We start from the raw sequence: 19,836 nt of genomic DNA, 5'->3' as shown, positions 1-19,836 counted from the left end.
TGAGATTTGATGCAAGTTTAATTTTATAAGCAGTATATTTAGACATGCTTCAAAAAAGTTTTGACATCAAAATAAAAGAGTAAAAATATGGTGCAATGGTGAAAAAATAAACTGGGAAAAGGAGGGACGTTCACTGAAGCTGAGCGGTAAAAATAGGGAAGGCTTCCCCACATTGCCAATAGGTTAAAGTTCATGTACTTATAAAATGCCCCACATACTGAGTCATGTTTTTCTTGGGGATTAAATACATATTTCACTCAAAACTATTATGTAATGTGTTTTTTCTGGATTTTTGACTGATTATTCGGCCTCTTTCTATTAAAATGAAACTCTGAATTTTGGTCTCTAAGCTTTTGCATCTGAGGCTTATACTAGAAATGTTGCACAGTTAAGCTGTACTAAGAAGTGGAAAAATGTCCTTGAACCAATCAAAATCCTCCTGGATAAAAAGAAGGGCCATAAGGGATTAGTGTCAGAGGACAGTTTAAAGCCAGCACGCATGATGGTGTTGTTTCGCATCAGTGAAAAACCATACCATGTAGAAACCTATATCCATCCCTGAAACTGTGTTGTAAACAAAGGATTTCTGCAACAGTGGTAATTTTCTTCTACCACTCAGTAGAATCACACATATTTGGCCAGACTTTATTAGTTCTATTACCTCGCTGTTAAATCTTACGCTTCAACGTAGCTGCTTCATTGTTACAGGGTGGCTCGTCTCTTATTGTATTGTCTCCTCAACTGAATAAATAAAAAATCTACAACAGTTGTCTCCTCAGGTTCCTAATGCTTACAGGGTGAATAGAGTAAATGCTTACAGATTAAACAATAAAGGGAAAAAACACTTTAAGTTGTTTTAATTTTTAATTGTAATCTTACCGACAAACACACATAGCTTGTTACCAGAGTGATCCTTGCACAGAGCTAAAAACAGCTTTTCGGACTTTAAAGGTGGAGAATGTGCAGACAGGACGGTGTGAACAGTGAGCAGCTGGCCTGGGTAGGAAAATAAAAGTCTACATAACATACTGAAGTGTGAGGCTGTCAACACTGGAAGGAAAGCTATAATCCCAAGAAATGCAGATATTGTGAACTAACGTCATCATTTTTCCAAGAATCAGACAGCAAGAAGTATTTACTTAAATGTCATGTTAAACAAATCTTCAGATGTATTTTCAAGAATTTCTAGAAGCCCAGCTTTCCAGTAACAATCATTACCAGAAAGAAAAACAGATGTAAATTCTTACTGTTGACAGCAGTTTCATTTCTGACTGTAATTAGAGTGAATCTATCCCCCTGCTACAATACAATTAGTTACTAGAGAATATTTTGACCCTTCTGCAGGGTTACTGGAGCTAATCTGGGTATGTGCAGCAGCTTCTTGTTCCCTCCCTCAGATAGCCAATGCAGATCCATCTACGACTCCCCTTTCAGGACTGATACCAGCTCTCCACTCTCCTTCAACTCCTTGACAATGTCCAAACCACCGATAAGCTCTCCTTTCACATAGAGCTGAGGGTAGGTTGGCCAGTTAGAGTAAGTCTTGAGCCCCTGCCGCACTTCTTCATCCTGCAGGATATCAAAGGTGTCATAATCCACCCCGGTACCGTTCAAGAGCTCCAGTATCTGCCTGCTGAAGCCACATCTGGCAGCCTCTTTGTTGCCCTTCATGAACAGCATGACTGGACTCTGATTGATGATGGTCTTCAGTCGGTGCTCTAAGGTGACAGCCTTCGGGCAGGTGTTCTCCAGCTCTCCGGACTCAGCCAGTTCCTTCACTATGTCCAGTCCTCCCACCAGCTCCCCGTTCACATACAGCTGGGGGTAGGTGGGCCAGTTGGAGTACGTCTTCAGCCCCTGTCGGACCTCCTCATCGGACAGGATATCGAAGCTGCTGAACTGGATGTTGTGCTCTTTCAGCAGCGCAACTATCTGTCGGCTGAATCCGCAGCGGGGCTCCTGGGGTGACCCCTTCATGAAGAGCATGCAGGGGGCGGCGTTGATTAGCTTCTTCAGCCGCTGGTTCAGATCTGCGCCGCTGCCCTCAGCGGCTCCACCGGGTCCCTCGCTCACCGCGAGGCGCTGCACCTTCTTAGTCAGTTCCGGAGCGTGAGCCCCGTCCAGGCGGTCCACTTTCTCTCCGCTCTTGAAGAAAAGGAAAGTGGGGACGGAGGAAATTTCATACTTCTCCGACACCTCCGGGACCGCTTCCGCCTCTAGCTTCACGAACGTAGTGTGCGCATGTTCTTTGGCCAGTTCGGCCATCACCTCGTTCATTTGGCCACACTGAGGAGCCCACGCCGCTTGGAAATGCACCACGGTAAGGCATTTTCCAGCTTTGGCTAAGAAATCTTCAAACTGCTGTTGAGTAGTCGCCTCCACGAGATTCGCCATTTTTCTTTCCTTTCACCCTCTGCACGCGCAGTGGTTCCGGTGCCGCCTAGACGTCATATCCGCGTAGCCTGGCAGTTTCTGGCAAGTACCAGAGCAGCTACAGGGAAGTCGTTTGCATGCTAGCTGATGATAAGAAAACAGCTGCATACACTGGATAAGTCGAGAGGATAGTAACTTCTAAGGTAACTGTTTAACGACACAGACTTAATTAAAACGAATTTCACTCTGTTTCGGATTGCTAAGCTAATTTTAACGTTCCGTTTTAGTAGCTTTAGCATTAGCTAGTTAGCTCAAAGTTAGCTTCGTTCGTGACGTCTGCCAGGTTTCCAAGTTAAGCAAAGCTAATTCATGCTAGCAAGCCTTTGGTGGTTAAGTAAGCTACTGTTACACGTAAATTCTGCTAAATAGAAATAGAGTCAAATACCACTGTTCTAAGAGTTAAATTAATAAAAAGAGTTTAAATAAAGATAGTGCACGTCGGTGTCTGGCCCAGCATGAAGCAGCCTCGGTTCCTCGGCTAACTACTCAACATTACGCTGTTACCGAGCACGCAAACTCCAAAACAACACGAGCAAGTGTTTCGCTGATCAGACTCAGCTGTGTCCTTCGGTTTTACATCGGTGGTTTGCACGAAAAAAACTGCTGCGTGTTTTTGTTGCTGGTTTTGAGGAACATTCAACTCTGTGAAGTTTTCTGCACCTGCGGACGGCACTATTTTCTTTATAAATCCATATGCTGCGTAGCTGTCAAGACAAGTAAGATGGTGGCGAAAAAATATTCTTTAGATAAACATTTCAAATGAAATGAAAGGGAAAACAATACACACCTTATCCTTGCCATGGTATAAGCATAATGCATCTTCTATTTATTTTTAAGGCTTTTCAAATCCGGTGATAATAACTAGTTTGTTACTACGCCTGAAAATTATAACATACTTATATGACATATGACACTGTGTTAAAGTTTAACAACAATTAACTCAAAATGCAGAAGTAGTGTCTAAAAAAACAAAACAAAAACAAAACTATGGGCTCCCAATAATTCAGTAGCCTGTAGAATCACCCTTAGCATCATTAAATTGAAGTAATGGTTTTCTGTAAGACATTATCAGTCTCTCACATCATCTTCTCCCACGTGTTACATTGTCTACTATTAGCATGATCTTGATCACAAAGCATGTGTGTTCTGTGTAAATGTGTCCTTTGAAAAACTAAGTACACACATGATTCAGTAGCTTATTGAAACACCTTAACCAGCATCAGCTTGAAGTAATCTTTATCTGTATGATATTATCAGTCTCACTCTTCTTTATACATGGTTTATGCTTCAGTTCATTGAGGTTGGCGGGCATTCATTTATACAAAGCTCTCCTGTCACAGCATTACATCAGATTGCAGTATGAACTTTAGATTTTGTTTTGATTTGCTCATTACAACACCTTGACTCTTTCGGGGGTTTTTTTAGCTGTTCTGTTGTACACAAGGGTTAGTTATTGAAAAGATGCCCTCATATTTCAATTCAATTTTATTTATATAGCGCCAAATCACAACAACAGTCGCCTCAAGGCGCTTTATATTTGTCTTTAGAATACTTTAACATACAGAGAAATTTATGATCCACTCACTGACTGCAGGTGCCCACATCCTAGACTCCAAAACAAGCCCAAAACATCACCCCTCCACCACTTGCTTGACAGTTGGTATGAGACGTTTATGCTGATATGCTGTGTTTGGTTTAAACCACTGGCACTTTGTATTATGGCCAATTATCTCCACAATTGTCTTGTCCGTCCAAAAAACACTGTTCCAAAAGTTTTGTAGTTTGTTTAGATGCAAGTTTGCAAATCTAATTGTGTTCATTTTAAAGAGAAAGATGGCTGTGGCAGCCCTTTTGTCAACTTGTTCAGTCTTTTAATAAATGTACTATCATGAACTTTAACATTTAAAATGATAAGTGAGGAAATAGTATTTTGCCACATTAGTGCCACAACATCATGAGTGGTCCACCAATAAAGAGGAAGATAACTGAGAAAACATTAGTAGAGAAAAATTGCTGTAAATAAATAATAGTTAAATATTGTTAATTATTATTACAAGAGTATGCACATATTTTTGAAAATAAAAGTATTGTAGTTAACATTTTATGGTGGTTTTGTTGTTTTTTTTAATTTTGCTGTAGGTCCACACAGTGTTTTGTTTCCTATATGTTCTACATTTCTGAATATTTTTTTTTTAACCTATGAGTTACAACAACCACAATATTTTGAAGCTATTTTCATATATTCTTTTTACATTTTATAGACCGTGTGAGTAATTATTAACACATTAATTGAGAATAAACATTATCATTGGCCATAGCTGTAGGAGCAGTATCAGTTGGTAATTACTGGCCGGCACATCAGGTTTTTACGGACCCTTTGAGTCAGCAAGTATCAAATGACAAAAGATATGTTTGTGATAATTTAAGTGAGAGTCTTTGTTTTATACTGTAAATTGTCCTAATTAGTCCCAAATGTTCCATTTCACATCTCACAGAGATGTTTAAAATAGATGTTTATGTTAAGAAAGAAATATGAGAGGATTTCAAATTAGCAAAGTGTTTAAACTCTCACATAACAGTCATCATATTTACCCTAAGAATCCAGTTTCAGCTGAGCTATAAATGGAAAATACATCTTTCTGTTACAGGAACACAATGGAAGAACAAACTGCTGACATAGAGGTGACGGTGAAAACATTAGACTCCCAGAGCAGAACCTACACTGTTGGCGCTCAGGTAAGTACATGCATGGTGCAAACTCAGGAGGAAATTCTTATTCTTAGTTCATCTTTCCTGTGGTGTTACTCATGTCTGTTCAATCTTTGTTGTAGCTGACGGTGAAAGAGTTCAAGGAGCACATTGCCCCATCAGTGGGTATACCGGTGGATAAACAGAGGCTGATCTACCAGGGCAGAGTGCTGCAGGACGAAAGGACTCTGGCAGACTACAGTAAGTAAATAAAGAATGAAATGCAGAACTAGATTGTTACTTGTTGGTCTTTGTACTTCCTCCTGGAAAGCAGGAAATACGTTTTTGGGTATTTGGTATTACACGGAGAATGAATTCTTAACATTTTGGTTACACTTGGTTACAGATAAATTGAAATTTACTATGGTGTTTAAGAGTTTCTGCTGCTTTTTAAAACGATTTGTGTTGATGATGTGGGCCATTGCTGAAAAAGAATTTAACAGCTATGTGTAATTAACTGAAAGATTTAGTAGTGCATTCAAGTAGAGTCTGTGTGTTGGAAATGCTTTTTTTAAAAAATATTTTCTTGAAGTATGATTGGAGATGTGTAACTGCATATGACTGTTTCTACCAGATGTGGGTGGAAAAGTGATCCACCTCGTGGAGCGAGCGCCCCCTCCACCCTCACAGCCCAGCTCAGGGTCAGGAGGCTCTTCAGCCGAGAGTGGGCCATCCTCTTCCTCCCAGGGAACATCACAAGTGCCTCCACATGATCGCAACGCTAACAGCTACGTAATGCTTGGCACATTCAACCTCCCTGTCAACATCATGGATCCCCAGCAAATACAGGTTGGTCTGCTTTATCTTCTCAAGTTATATTTATGGTCCAATGTCACATGCAAAGGTTCAGATATAACCAAAGGGTGATGAAAAGCAACTCAGAAAACCGATGTTATTAGTCCATTATTGATTACTACTAATTATTACGCCATGTAGCAGAGAAGTGGAAGCACATTCTCTGCTTTGAATTTAACGTCTGTATGCAATATTCCCTCTGTTGGTTTCTGTTAATAATGTTTTCATCTTGGTCATTCTGTACCTGAATCTTTTCATATAGATGTCAGTCCAGCAAATGGTGTCCAGCATGGGAGAGAATGCTAGGAATGCCAGAGTCACAACCAGCACTGGGGTGAGAGTTTGCATGTTCTCCCAGTGCAGTACACCGCCCTGCTCCTGCACCCCAAAAACATGGATACTCGATTAATTGTTGATTGAAAATTAGTCAGAAATATAAAAGTACAGCACTAATTCCAAAAATTTTTGGTAACTATGTAAAAATTAAATAAAAGCAGAATGAAATAATTTGCAATTTCATTCCTGAATCCGTATTTTATTCACATTAGAACATTTAAAACATGTTGAAAATGTTAAACTGAGAAAATGTTTACTCATTTTAAATTTGATAGCAATAACATGTCTCAGAAAAAGCTAAGAAAACATGGCCTTAAAATCTAGGACTCTGTTACCGCTGTGGAGGATTCCCTCTTCTTTTAACAAGAGTCCATAAACATCTGGGAACTGAGGAGACCAGCTGCTGCAACCATGCTGGCTCATGTCATATTTTTTTTTTCATAATGCGTCAAATGGTTTTATTTGCTGAAAGGTCTGAACTGCAGACAGACCAGTTCAGCACCTGGAACTTCCTCCAATAAACCTTGTTGTTGTAATACATGCAGCATGCAGTGTAGCATCATCTTGCTGAAACAGGCTTTCCCTGAACAAAATGTCATCTGGATGGAGGCAAATGTCTCTCTAACACCTGTATATACTAGAGATGGACCGATCCGATATTACGTATCGGTATCGGTCTGATACTGACCTAAATTACTGGATTGGATATCGGCGAGAAATAAAAAATGTAATCCGATCCATTAAATATCAAAAAAGCACCTCACAAAACTTGCTACACGCGTAACTCGGCTCATAACTGTAGCACGTCGGAGCAGTGTGCTCACGTGATAGAGTGGCTGTGTGTATTTGTAGCCTCGCTACCAAACCAGCATTTCATCTCTGAGGAAGTTATCCCAGAGAGAAGTAAAGCAAGTGTGTAAGTTCATCTCTGAATGTTTGTAAAGCGTTCCCACGTTAAGCTTAACAACCGATATATGGAGCGACTGCCTCTTCCTGCTGCTACTTCAATCGTGAAACTGCTTAATGATCAGCTGATCGGCTTTTCTCTCTTCTTTGTTTTTGGCACACTTTGCACCAGAAAGAGGAAACCAGCGGCGGAACAACAGCAGAACGTTTAACATTGATAAGCTGTTGTTAGAATTTATTTAATATTACTTTCTACACCAGGATCCTTTTCTACGTAGCTGACGGCTGGTAACTGTGCAGGGGCGGATCTAGCAAAGTGTAGCCAGGGGGGCCGATAGGGCACGAACAGGGAAAAGGGGGCACAAAGACATACTTTTCTTTCTTATTCTCATTTAAAATGTCTACTTCATCCTAATGATGCCATAATTGTACACAGCTGCACATGACACTGAATTGTTTTGTTTATTGTCACCTTTCCTTCTTTGTTACAGAGCAATGGGTCTGTGAATGTGCACATCGATATGGACCAGCCAGTGCAGAGTGAGCCAAGGCTGAGGCTGGTCTTAGCTGAGAACCTGCTGAGGGACATCAATGATGTCATCCAACGAATGGAGGTGAGCACTTACCCTCCCAAATACCTCAGCAGAGACGCTCCAGAGAAACTGCTCCTTTCTCAGTAACAGTTTTGCTGCTTTCTTGTGTCGGTTTTCAGGGTCGACCAACTGACTCGTCCTCTCAAACGGAGACAACCGATGCTGCTCCTGCCGCTGCTCCCCCTCCTCCATCATCTTCCTCCACCACCTCTACTCCTTCTCCCTCTGCTCAGCCAATGGACACCTCCCCACCTCCAACAACTCCCCCACCTCCACCCTCCTCTTCAGCTCAATCTGAGGGACCAACACCGCAACCTGGACCCAAGTGAGACAAAATCTAGCTTGCTAACTCAGATTTCTACAAAGGTCAAACTGTGCATTTATTTCTCTGTATGTCTCTGTCATGTGTAATTCTAATTTGTCTGCCTTTCTTTCCTCTTTCAGTCATCCCAGCCCGGCTGAACTGGCAGAGATGCTGTCTGAGCTGCGGAGGGTTGAGGAGAGACTGCAACCATTCATCCAGAGAGCTCACACCATCCTCGAGACAGCCACCACTGCAGAATACAACAACAATACAGTAGGATTCAAACAAAAAACAATTCACTGGAAATCTTTACTATACATTGTTAATCCGTGCTTTGTATAACAGATGCTTTGATACTTGTCAATCCTTGTTTAGACGAATAAGTAGGAATGCACTGATTGACCCAAGCAGTAGTCGTTAATGTTAGACACTGGGGAAATGGATCATTGCAGCTATCAGTGATGTTAACCGGTTTGCAGTTAAATGAAAAACTGTAAAAAACAAAGTGAGAACAGAATTGAAAATATTGCATTACCAATATTTGATCTAGCTTTTTGAGTCATGATCAGAGTGACTCAATCAATAAAAAAAGTTTTATTGATTGAAAAACACATAATATCGGATTCATATCGGTATCGGCAGATATCCAAATTTATGATATCGGTATCGGTATCAGACATAAAAAAGTGGTATCGTGCCATCTCTAATTGGTAGTAACATCGAATAAAGTAAGTGAAACCTGCAAGTTACTTTAAACAGTCAAAAACCCATAACTCACTCTGCTGACTTCATTATACCAAATACTCAAATGTGTCCTTTAAAGCTCCAAAATCTTCCTTTTCTTCCTCTGACAAGTGAATCAGAGATATGCTAATAAATTGCAATTAGACAAACAACAAATTAAAAAAAGAAAACGATTAGAAACTCTGGAGAAAATAAATGAATTAAATTGACACATCATCATAGAAATAGTAAGAATAAGATTAAAATAAAATGAATAAAGAAATGTTGGATAAAGTACACTAAGAAGACGAGACATGACAGAATAACATGTAAAGTGTTCAATAAGCTCTGATCGGTTAGTAAAGCAATCGTCTGGTAGGTAAAATGTAAAGATTTCAAAACCCAAACAATAAAATAGGTAAAAATAGGTAATTAAAAATAAAGCAAATAAAGAAAATGTGATCTCTATACAGTGTACTTAAGTTTGAGATGAGATAAGATTTCAACAAGTTTCTTTTCTGCTACAGGAGAGAGAGGAGGACCAGCGAACTCTCGCCCTGACATGGGAGTGTCTGCGTCTCCTTGGTAACACTCTAGTAGCTCTCAGCGACCTGCGATTGAACCTAATGAGTCCCGTCCCCCGTCACCTGCATGTAGTCCGGCCATTTTCTCATTACACCAACCCGGTCTCCCTTCCTGGAGCTATGCACCACCACATCCCAGTGCAAGTAAGTGAATGGAAGCAGATTTAGTCACTAAAGTGAAAATCTCTTAGGAAACCAGACTGACTGCTTGCGTCTTCACCAACAGATGAACCTGGGTGCCACAGTGACTGTTGCGGCTAACAGCACTGAGGGACAAGCCACGTCCACTCAGCCGACCAGCCAGGCGGAGCAGGCAGGTCAGGGACAGACCTCCCCCACACAGACTTCCCCGTCCAATCAGCAGGCTGGACAGGGACAGGCTGGCCACCGGGTCATCAGGATCAGCCACCAGGCAGTCCCGGTGGTCATGATGCAGATGAACACGGACGGTGTGTTGTCCCCTACCCGCCACTGATTGAATGCTCCATTCAAGCTGTGTGTGTCTGTCACTGCACTGGAGTTAAATAAGTTCCACGTCTGCACTGCTGGCTCAAGCAGAGAGCTGCAGGATGGGACTTTTAACTCAGAATTTACAAGCAAGATGATCTTTCCAGTGTCTGTTACATGATGGCTCTGATAATGCAAATGTTACATTCATGAAGAGTCTGACCAGCATTAACTGAGAGTGTTCTTGTTTGTGTGCAGGCCCAGGTGCAAACACAGCAACAGCTGGACAGCAAATGACTGGACAGCCAGGTATAGCATGTTTGAAAATACTGCGTGTCTTCATGTAAAACAGAGGTGTCAAACTCGATTTCACTCAAGTCACACCAAGGACATATAGTTTACTGGCATGTTTCATTCATGTAAATTCTTAAATCATTCCACAAAAAACACTTATTAGCCTTCATAAAATTTTATCATAGAGTATAGAGGCTGTAAAAGTTTGAGCATTTCATCAAAATAAACGTATCCTGCTCTAAAAGCAAAGTCATAGCTCACAAATTTTGTTGGATATATTTAAATCTTATGTGCAGTGTATTTACAACTAGCTGGCTGAGACAGCAGAGACTTAGAGCTGCTTAGGTTTATGTTAGCTACAGAGCTGTTTGGGCCAAAGTATTTTTAAAACCTAAAGTGAAAAAGTACCATGAGCTGGGGTTGCCCACATGATGTAGCAGGGCTTTCTGTCCGGTTAATTTTTTCCATCATGCCACAGTTCAAGTGGGATACTGAATATTGTTTTGAGAACGAAAGCCTTCTTTTGCTAACTGCTGAAAATCCTCTTAACCAACTAAATTAAATCATGTGCTACTAATTCCCTGGTGTTTCTTTCACCCTTAGGCGCCCTCCCTCCTGATTTTATGAGGAATCTCATGCAACAAATCAGCCAATATGCTGCTGCCGTAGCGACCAGCGCCGCCACCGCAGCTGCCACCGGCCAACCAACCCCACCGCAGCCGACCCCACCCAGCTCCACAGCCAGCTCCTCAGCCACGACCACATGCCCTAATACACCCAGCACCACTCCTACCGCTCCCCCGCCACCTCCCAGTACTGGCCCCCAACCCCAGGCACGGGTTGTCTTCACCCGACCCCCGTTTGCACCCAACATGCCCCCTCCTGCCTTTGGTACCCGGGGAACCACCATAAATGTGAGGACTGCCATGCCAGGCCAGCAGCCCGGACAGGTGGGAATATTGCAGTGTGATGCTTACCATGAGATATTTAAGCATTACCAATGAATAATAATATGTTCCTCACAGGCTTTCAATCCCGCTGCTCTCAACCAGATGATTAGTGGACTGGTTGGACAGCTGTTGCTCCCCGGACAAATGGGTGAGATGATTTACTCAGTAAAGGAGACATATTAAACTTTTCTTTTCCTTTGTACTCCTGGATCTGTACGATGCTGCCTGGGGTGTTTTGGTCAGGGTCAGGATCAAAGAAATTCTGAGTAGATATTTCAGTGCATGCAACAATTTTAAAAGGCTTCAGTGTCTCAGTCATGTAGATGCTGTGTTCTTAATAAACAGACAACATCATTACTGCATTGTTGAAATTGGCAGACTACAATTAGAAACAGATTCTCTATTTTTGTTTTACTGTTAAAAGTGCACAATATTACTTAAGATATTTTTAAACTGTTTGTAAAAAAATAATTAACTATAATGACCTTTATTTAACCTTTAGTATGAGGGGCAGCCAATCAAACCAAAGTTGGCTTAAAGAGAAGATGACATTAAAGGGGGAGGAGTTAAAACAGCTTTTTTTCACACAGGATGGATTGAAGGGTTCTTTCTCTTAGATTAAGATAAATAAGCATTATTTTTAACCGTAAATCATTCAAAGCTACTTTAGTCAAGTTCATTAGTAAAAATATACAGGCATATGTTTCTGTTAATATATTCTTCAACAGTATTTTAGTTGTTTGTTTTGATTTGTTGTTTGTTTGTTGCTTGCAGCTGGTCAAACGGTCACATCCTCTTCTTCCTCTACATCCACACCCACCTCTTCTTCCTTTTCCTCCTCTACTCACACCTCTTCATCTTCATCTTCCTCTTCCTTTTCCTTCTCCACCTCGGGTCCAACACCACCTCCTGCTGCAAACACTACTGCTGCCACCCCAAACCAAAATGAGACCAACAACAGTGAGCCCCAGCCCCAGCAGATGCCTTCAGACCTTGGCCAGCTTCTAGGTTCACTCCTAGGGGTAGCTGGCGGCACTGGAAGCGGTGCGGCTGGGAACCCTTCGATAACTGTCACCACGTCTGGAGTCCCAGCCTTCATCCAGGGAATGGCTGAATTCATGCAGCAAGTAAGTGCTCCTGTCTTTGACATGTGTGCACACAATGCACTCCACATCCAAATTACCTTTGGATTTGATCTGCACTCTGTTGTGCAAGAAATGAATACAAAGATGGAGGGATTGCCTTGTTGAAATAATTTGATTATTGGAAACTGAATATATTGAAGCAAAAGAGCACTCAGAGAGCACAACTCTATCACCTGTATCTCTATTGGCTGTCAAGAGATTCCCTCCAAACAAAAGGAGGAAAAAGGTTTTGGAAAACACATAATTTTAAATGAGTTCTATTCATCACAATATCTTCCAAGGGAAGGGCTGGTAGCAAGTGAGTCATGTGCAGTTCGTTCCATTTTCACAAGAATCAGCTGCATTTAAACTGTCACTAAACCCTGACATCTTGTTTCCACTTTATTTCTAGGCCTCCCAGCCCATCTTTTCACCACCCCCTCCTCCCCCTGGTACCACTCCAGCACCCGGGGCAAGGCCCAACCCAACACCTAACCCTGGCGCAGCAGCAGCCGAAGCCCTCGACCCGGAGCTGTTCACGGGCATCGTTCGCGGTGTCCTCAGTACCATGATGGGTTCTCTGGGCCAAGGCCAGAACGACACGGAGAGCATCGCCCAGTTCATGCAGAGGCTGTCGCAGTCAACCAACATTTTCATCAGTCCCGAGGAACCAACGGGTAAGTAATAACCCGCATTTACTTATAATATCAGATACAGACTCATTTATATGTATGTTGTCTCCCTCTTGATTGTGTACATTTTTTTTGTATCTTGGGTCCAGGGTTCTTTGGGGAGCTGCTGATGTTGGTGTGTCAGACTTTCACTATGTCTGACCTGGTGATGCTGCTTCATGGCCAGCACCAGCCTCTGAGCCGCATCCAGCCACAACTGGCCCAGTTCTTCAACCAGAACTACCTCAACGGCAGAGAGCCCACCGATCAGAACATTGCTGTCAGTACCACTCACCAGAATCTGTGTCATTCTTTGAATGTTGTTGGCAATTTTAGAGGCACTTTACAAGTAGACAGAGCTATTTTACTTCATAACATATCCCTCATTTTTGTTGGTTGTTTTTATTTTTTATGAACCTTATCAGTAATTGATGTTTTCTTTCCCTTTCACAGGCTGCTGCTGACAGTCTTGTCAATGAACTGGAGGAATATATCACTGAAAGCTTTGTAAGTCCTGCACTTACTTTCTTCTCATAACGACTTACAAAACTCAAGCACATAATCAAGCACATAATATCATTCCACAGATTGGCTTTGGATATATGTGCATCTAATGCAGTCTGTTGTGTGTTTCTCAAAAGATGTAACTAAACATCACTTCACTACAGTAGAGTACAGAGAATAACAGCTAAAGAGTCACAGCATCATTGATGTGCACATTTTAAGTTACAAAAAAAGGTTCAGTGCGGAGTGGATGGTGATTGCATTTGGCTTCCTCCTGCTAAAGTGATAGCTTTGCTAATCTGTCTATGGCCTCAGGTCTTGTAACCAGGTGATGAACTTGAACTAAAGCTGAAATTTGTATTAAAGTTTAAAAGTTATAAAAAGTTATACAAATTGTCATGTATTCTGTCAGTTTTTTTTGGTTTTTTTTTTAAGGATTTCAGTCAGAATATTCATTTGACCTTCAACAATTTGGAACCGACCTGCCTAATATTAATGGGTTGTTTTGTCTGGTAGGCAAAGCAGATGTGAAGTATATAAAACTACTTTAATTTGCAGTAGATGAAGGTAGACAGTGTTTGGAATTGCTGATAGTAGCAGCAAGTATTGAACTGGTATTATTTCAGACTCATCAGTACTGAAGCACCTAGATAAAATAACTTGCTGTCATAGCTAGCCTAGCCACTGATAAATATTACAATTTCTACCATTTGCATGTTTATGTTCTGTACATTTAGTCATGGTTGGGATGGCATGTAGTGTGGAGTGTTCAAATGCATTTTGCCACAGTCAATGATAGGAAGCTGGGATGTTGTTACATTGTAGGGAAAATGTTAGTTGCTTGCAAACAGGGTAGCAGCAGCAGACCTTGAGTCCTGCTAACCCGTCCCACAGCATTAAAGAGTTATGTTATGTTAAAGTGCCATCTGCTTTTGACTGAAATAATTTTGAAGATATCTTCTCCTTTGAAACAGAGAGAGTCTTCAGTCAGCGTGTTGGAGGGCGTTGATATCACCCAGACCAACATGATTTTCTTCAGACAGCAGCTGACTCGCATCGCCACACACATTCTGCGCTGCACTGGTAAACTCAACTTTAGCTTCATTGTTTCCTCATTTTGTGTCGAACAGCAGCTTAAAGAGTTTATCTATGGAATATTTGTGGGAAATGTTATACTTGTAACTGAAATACATTCACTTTTTTTTATTATTTAATTTAAATTGTGTTTTCCAGATGAAACATTTGGGCCCCAGCTGTTACAGATGTGTAACCAGGCGTTGTTCGAGTGTCTTGCTCTCAACCTTCACTGCCTGAGAGGAGACCAGAGGGCTCTAACTGCTGTCATCAACCACCGAATTGTATGTACACAATTTCCACTCAGCAAGAATAAATACTTATCACAAATGGAAGTAGTACATTTTGGTCAAAGAAGGTCAAATTTGGTGTTTTGTACAAATTCAATTTTATTTACACGCATTTACAGGAGAAGTCAGTGCCACACAGAGGCGCTACTGAGTGCTTCTGACAGGAGACAGTTCCATTGTACTCTTGTCTATATTTTTTCTATCACTGCATCATCAATTAGCATCAACTAGTGTAAATTCTGAGCTATTACAGCTAAAACATACAGTTTACACATTATTTGAAACAGTTCAAGTTTAATATGGAGATCCGCTGTTTAACAGTAGATATGAAAGTCAGACTTTAAAGTGATTTCAAAAGAGAAAGTGTCATGTGCACTATTATAACTTAGAAGTAAAGAATGAAGAATTCAGCTGCTCTGTCATTTGATGTTAATAGAAATAGTCAGAGATATAAACTAAGAAAAGTGGTATACTTTAACAATTTAAAGAGAGGATGTAACCTAAAAAGTGACAAAATACAGGAGAAAATGTCCCTGTGAGATAAAAAACAAACTTTTTTTTGTTCTAGCGGAGGATGTCAAGTGACATCAGCCCCAGTCTGGTTAACTGGATGACCAGCATGATGACGATGAGACTGCAGGTGATTCTGGAGCACATCCCCATCACACAGGAGCAGATCCAGAGCTACATCGTTCACACACAGGTAACGCAGCAGACACACACACACTTGCATGCACGTTAAATTTCAAATTCTCAGAATAAAATTGGACGTGATGGTAATTCAAGGAAAGCAAACCCCCCCATGCCTCATCTGCTTGATGCAGCCGCTCAAGCTTCAGGCTGTTTTTGTAGTGTGTGTTTAGCGTTGTGTAACTGTAAATCTGTAAATCAATTTTTGTGACTCACAGCAAACAAAATCCTGCAGTTACAGATAAATCTTTGCACATTGCGACATGTATGTGCAGATCAGTACAAATTTCATGTAAGAAGACAGCCTGACTGAGCTATTACCAAACACGATATAAAAGATGGACACAGACACTGTGGTCATTGTGTAGAGGCCTCAAGCAGAACATTTGCAGCTGTGTGTGAGACAAGCAAGAAGTGGATCTGATACATAAACCACTCACCTGCACAGTAGCAGCTCATCACCCAATCCTGGAATACAGCAGCTTTATCCTCCTCTTTAACTTTAATTTGGACTGTACAAAGTAATCATGTTGTATTCAGTAAAATTTGAAAATAGAACCATGAAGTCATCAGAGGTCGTAGACTTCAGTGGAAGCTCGACAGCCCCCCTGCTGGCCATGAGAAACAGTGCAGGCTTACTGAGATAATTAATGGCCTTACCCATCAAAAACATAACCATCTAAGTACAACATGAAACAAAACTGTGCAGCTAAATAGTTAAAATAACTTAAAATATTTATAAGGAACTCTTCTGATATTAATAAAATCTTTCCAAGTGACATGAAGCAGATACTGACAAAGCAGGTCAGTCAAACACTCTTTTCAAACCTCTGCCAATAATTCATCTGCGATAAGACTCAGAATCTGGTTTTACTGTCCTTGTGTGTTTCCTGCAGTGCAGAGCACATGTGCAACATGCAGAGAGAGCAGTCCCTCTTATCTGATGGCTGCTCCATATCACATTTCTCTGAACTGCCCGTCTGAAATGGCTAATAAATATTACATGGTATTCTTTCACAGCGAGATCAGTCTTCTGCAGCTGGTGGCCAAGAGCCTGAACAGGCACAAAGTGCAACGGTAAGCATGGTGTGCGAGAGTTCAGAGGACCTTAGTTTGCCAGTTCTGGTCCTGTTTTTTCCTTTTAGTTTCCTCATGGTTTTGTTCTCCACCTCCAAAGATCGGGGACAACCTGTCACCAGCTGCAGCCACCACAGCAGAGGAGGCCATGTCGGTGTCGCAGGAGACGAGGGTGTCATCACGGGACACGAGGGTGTTGCCTGGGGACCTGGGAGCCTCAGGAGGAGCCGTGCCATTAGGTGGCGATATGGCAGCAGCGGGAGCGGAGGGAGGGAGGGAGGAGTCTGCTGGAGAGTCGGATGGCTGGGCTGCTGCTGTTCCTCCTGTAAGAGCCCCCTCCCACCGCTTTTTACTGCTTTAACTGTCATCTTTTTCCTCCATTTGGAAAAAGTGTTTAACTCTTTGTGTCCCTGCTTTACATTTACCGTGTGCTATTGCTGTACTGGCACCAGTTTTTTTCTTTTTATATATAGCAACTGTTTATTTTTTTGAAAAACACATATATAATAATAGGTGATTGTCTCTATTGGCCGTCAACTGAAGTATGAATTCCAGTTCTGTGAAAAAAACTTTAACCAAAGTTTTGGACACATGTTGTGCAAAATCCTGTGCGTTTGTGTTTGCCTTGCTTAGCTGCAGTGCAGTGACACAGCTGACCTAAACTATGACTCTGTCCTTTCAAAGCTACTTTTTCTTAATCCTAATATTCTCCGTTGTCTGTGTTTTAGGAATGGGTTCCCATCATCAGGTGTGATATTATGACTCAGAGGAAGATGAAGGCTCAGCCTCCATTGTCTGATGCATATTTGCATGGCATGCCAGCAAAACGCAGAAAGGTAATAAAATCAGGTGCAACTTTTTGTCATCACATAAGAATTTCGCCTCTCTCCCTTTTCTTTATGCTGCATGTTTGTGCGTGTGATTTCAGACAGGACAGGGCAGTGCGGCCCTCCTCTCCCTCTCTGATGCAGTGAGTCAAGCAGCCAGGACGGCCGGAGTGAGGCCCATCACCTCTGCTGAGCGGCTGCAGGAAGACCTGGAGACCCAGGAGGTGAAGGAAGCTTATTCAGAACAGGTAACTACATCTTACATAAACTGGCAAAAATCAAGCAGAGGCACATCGAACATTGTTTATGTTCATGCTGCGCGCAGCTTTCATAGATCTGGCCACATAAAAATCTAGTAAAGAAAAGAAATATATCATAAAGCATCCATTATAAGACTCCTAATGTGGAAAACTGCTGGGAAATCATGAGGAGGGCTATTAAGAGCCCTAAGAGTGTTTTTAAGGACAGAAGGATGAGTGAAAGCACACCAGGATGATACAAAGGAAACTCACAGTTTGTATAATCACACTAACTGTAAGATTCAAAATGTCCATCTCAATGCTAAACTATGGAAAAATGCAGCAGTGATGACTTGAATTTGTTTGACACAGTGGCTGCATCTGATCACACAGTTACAATGTCATGTTGTGACCCAGTTAATTGGCTTTCTAACGTTTTAGAAGCTCACAAAACACTGTCTCAGAGAGCACCCTCTATGTTGCTGTTATGCAATTTAAAAATGTAACTGATCGCAGGTGTTTTGGTGAAGAGGAAAATTGTGTATGCCACTTTTAGCAATCAGGCCCCTGAAAATATTTTTCAGACCTCCCGGCACCAGAGTAGCTGCTTTTTTCCTTTCCTGGTAACCAGCAATAAAGAAAATTGCCCTGCGGAGTCAGTTCCTGCAGTTAGCACACACCAGTAAATTGGAGAGCTACTTCCTTTAGTAGAAAACTACTAGAGTGGTTAAAGCCTCTACTGTCAGACAGGCCTAGAGATCTGCTGGGAACCACACAGCACTAGGGAAAGACGTGTATCCTTCAAGTAGTTGGTGAATGGTTGCTGGCACTCATTAGCTGAAACTGGTTGCAAAGAGGTATACAGTGTCTGCGGTCACCTGTAGTTTGCTTGGAAGATGCCAGTTTGTCTCCAAACATTCAGTAAACTGCTAGTTAAGTAGGAGTAACACTTTGACACGAACTGTAAAGAGAGACAGTTTGCATTCAAAGTAAAAGTCTTATCTTTCATCACTCATCCAAGTCAGAAGTCAGCCTGTGGCTGAAGAAGTCACTTGAATGAGTGACAAAACGCCACCTTAAACTCCACTATGACTGTAGCTTTTAGTGAAGTTGCTCACGGTGACACAACTGCCCGTTCACCTTCTTGACCGATGATGGAAGTCAATTTTTTTTCAGGTTAAAACAGACATCAAGAAACGAGTGAGGGAAGACCCGGATTTCAGCTCTCAGCAGTTCCCCAACGCACACAGAGCTTTCTCACCAGACTCATAATCACAATCGAACACTGAAGCCGATTCCTCCTCCACCTGCTTTCCTTTGGGACTTTGATTTGACTACGAGTCAGCGCAGCTTCACCCCCCAAACAGCCTGTCCACTTTTTCAACAGCTCTCTGACTAATGGCCTAGCGCTGATGTGGCTACTTCCCTAGTGCCTATTTATTGCTCTGTGTTTTAGTCCAACCTTTGCTGACAGAATGTTCTTCACTGAAAAAGGTGTTGCACCACATTTAAGTTACACTAAATCTAGTCACTTTAGTCTTGTTTGCTTTCTTTTCCCCCTTGTGTCGCTTTGTTCATGTGGAGCCTGAATCCTCATTATTTAGTGGACTCTGGCCTCCCTGTCAGTACTCTTGAGCACAGGAGAAGACTTTCATGTGATGCTGTTTGGTACATGAATGTACAGTATGCTTAATAAAAATCTTGATAATTACAGTACAGTACTCTTTTCATTCATATTTTTTAAGGAAAGAAGTTCCTAAAGTGTTAATTGTACACTGTGAAAATACTAAAGAACAATCCTGTTTTAAAAAGGTTTAAGTACACTTGAGTATGAGTTTAAGTGTATCAGTACATTATTAAGCTATGTTAATGAAGCCATAAAGTTGAGCACTTAACTACATTTTGCAGAATGCAACAATTGTAATATTCATGAAATGCTCATTTTAGCACATAGCACATTTAAAAGGAACAACATTGACCAAGTTAGTAAATAAGAGAAAACCACAGATCAATAAAATAAATGTAATGTGACTAAAAGCAGACCCTAAAAGAAAGACACCACATCTTAAAAAACCTGAAAACCTGATAGGACTCAGACTGAAATCTAATTAAAATCCAAGGTAAAAAAAGTGAGTTGTGTAGTGAGAAAAACAGTAAGGGATATAATAAACTACATGAATAGCAAAAGTGCAAATACCCATGTGTCAAGATGGGATTAAATGTTTTG

The 19,836-nt window shown here is 41.4% G+C and overlaps 2 protein-coding genes across 3 annotated transcripts; one reads left to right on the top strand and one right to left on the bottom strand.

Moving 5' to 3' along the window:
* Nucleotides 1-845: 845 nt before the first annotated feature.
* On the bottom strand, nucleotides 846-2,424 carry glrx3 (glutaredoxin 3). The gene has a single exon (XM_005456081.4). It carries the CDS (start codon nucleotides 2,392-2,394, stop codon nucleotides 1,417-1,419), a length of 978 nt encoding a protein of 325 aa, XP_005456138.1. The 5' UTR covers nucleotides 2,395-2,424; the 3' UTR covers nucleotides 846-1,416.
* Nucleotides 2,425-2,443: 19 nt separating this feature from the next.
* bag6 (BCL2 associated athanogene 6) lies at nucleotides 2,444-19,325 on the top strand. Of its 2 annotated transcripts, none has more exons than XM_025911405.1 (25): nucleotides 2,444-2,576; nucleotides 5,082-5,169; nucleotides 5,265-5,382; nucleotides 5,756-5,970; nucleotides 6,239-6,310; nucleotides 7,710-7,832; nucleotides 7,931-8,136; nucleotides 8,256-8,388; nucleotides 9,366-9,566; nucleotides 9,649-9,739; nucleotides 10,128-10,178; nucleotides 10,767-11,113; nucleotides 11,189-11,261; nucleotides 11,888-12,240; nucleotides 12,650-12,914; nucleotides 13,019-13,188; nucleotides 13,362-13,415; nucleotides 14,387-14,495; nucleotides 14,646-14,770; nucleotides 15,345-15,479; nucleotides 16,487-16,543; nucleotides 16,644-16,868; nucleotides 17,272-17,379; nucleotides 17,472-17,618; nucleotides 18,786-19,325. In XM_025911405.1, the coding sequence occupies exons 2-25, from the start codon at nucleotides 5,089-5,091 to the stop codon at nucleotides 18,879-18,881; spliced, it is 3,555 nt and encodes a 1,184-aa protein (XP_025767190.1). In that variant the 5' UTR covers nucleotides 2,444-2,576; nucleotides 5,082-5,088; the 3' UTR covers nucleotides 18,882-19,325. The 2 variants fall into 2 exon arrangements, with proteins under 2 accessions (XP_025767190.1, XP_019220331.1); XM_019364786.2 differs by having other exon boundaries at nucleotides 9,649-9,871.
* Nucleotides 19,326-19,836: the final 511 nt, after the last annotated feature.

Source organism: Oreochromis niloticus, linkage group LG11 (assembly GCF_001858045.2).
Source record: "Oreochromis niloticus isolate F11D_XX linkage group LG11, O_niloticus_UMD_NMBU, whole genome shotgun sequence".
Classification (NCBI taxonomy): Eukaryota; Metazoa; Chordata; class Actinopteri; order Cichliformes; family Cichlidae; genus Oreochromis; species Oreochromis niloticus.
Note: the sequence above shows the minus strand (reverse complement) of the source record. Positions and strands in the feature narration are given on the sequence as shown.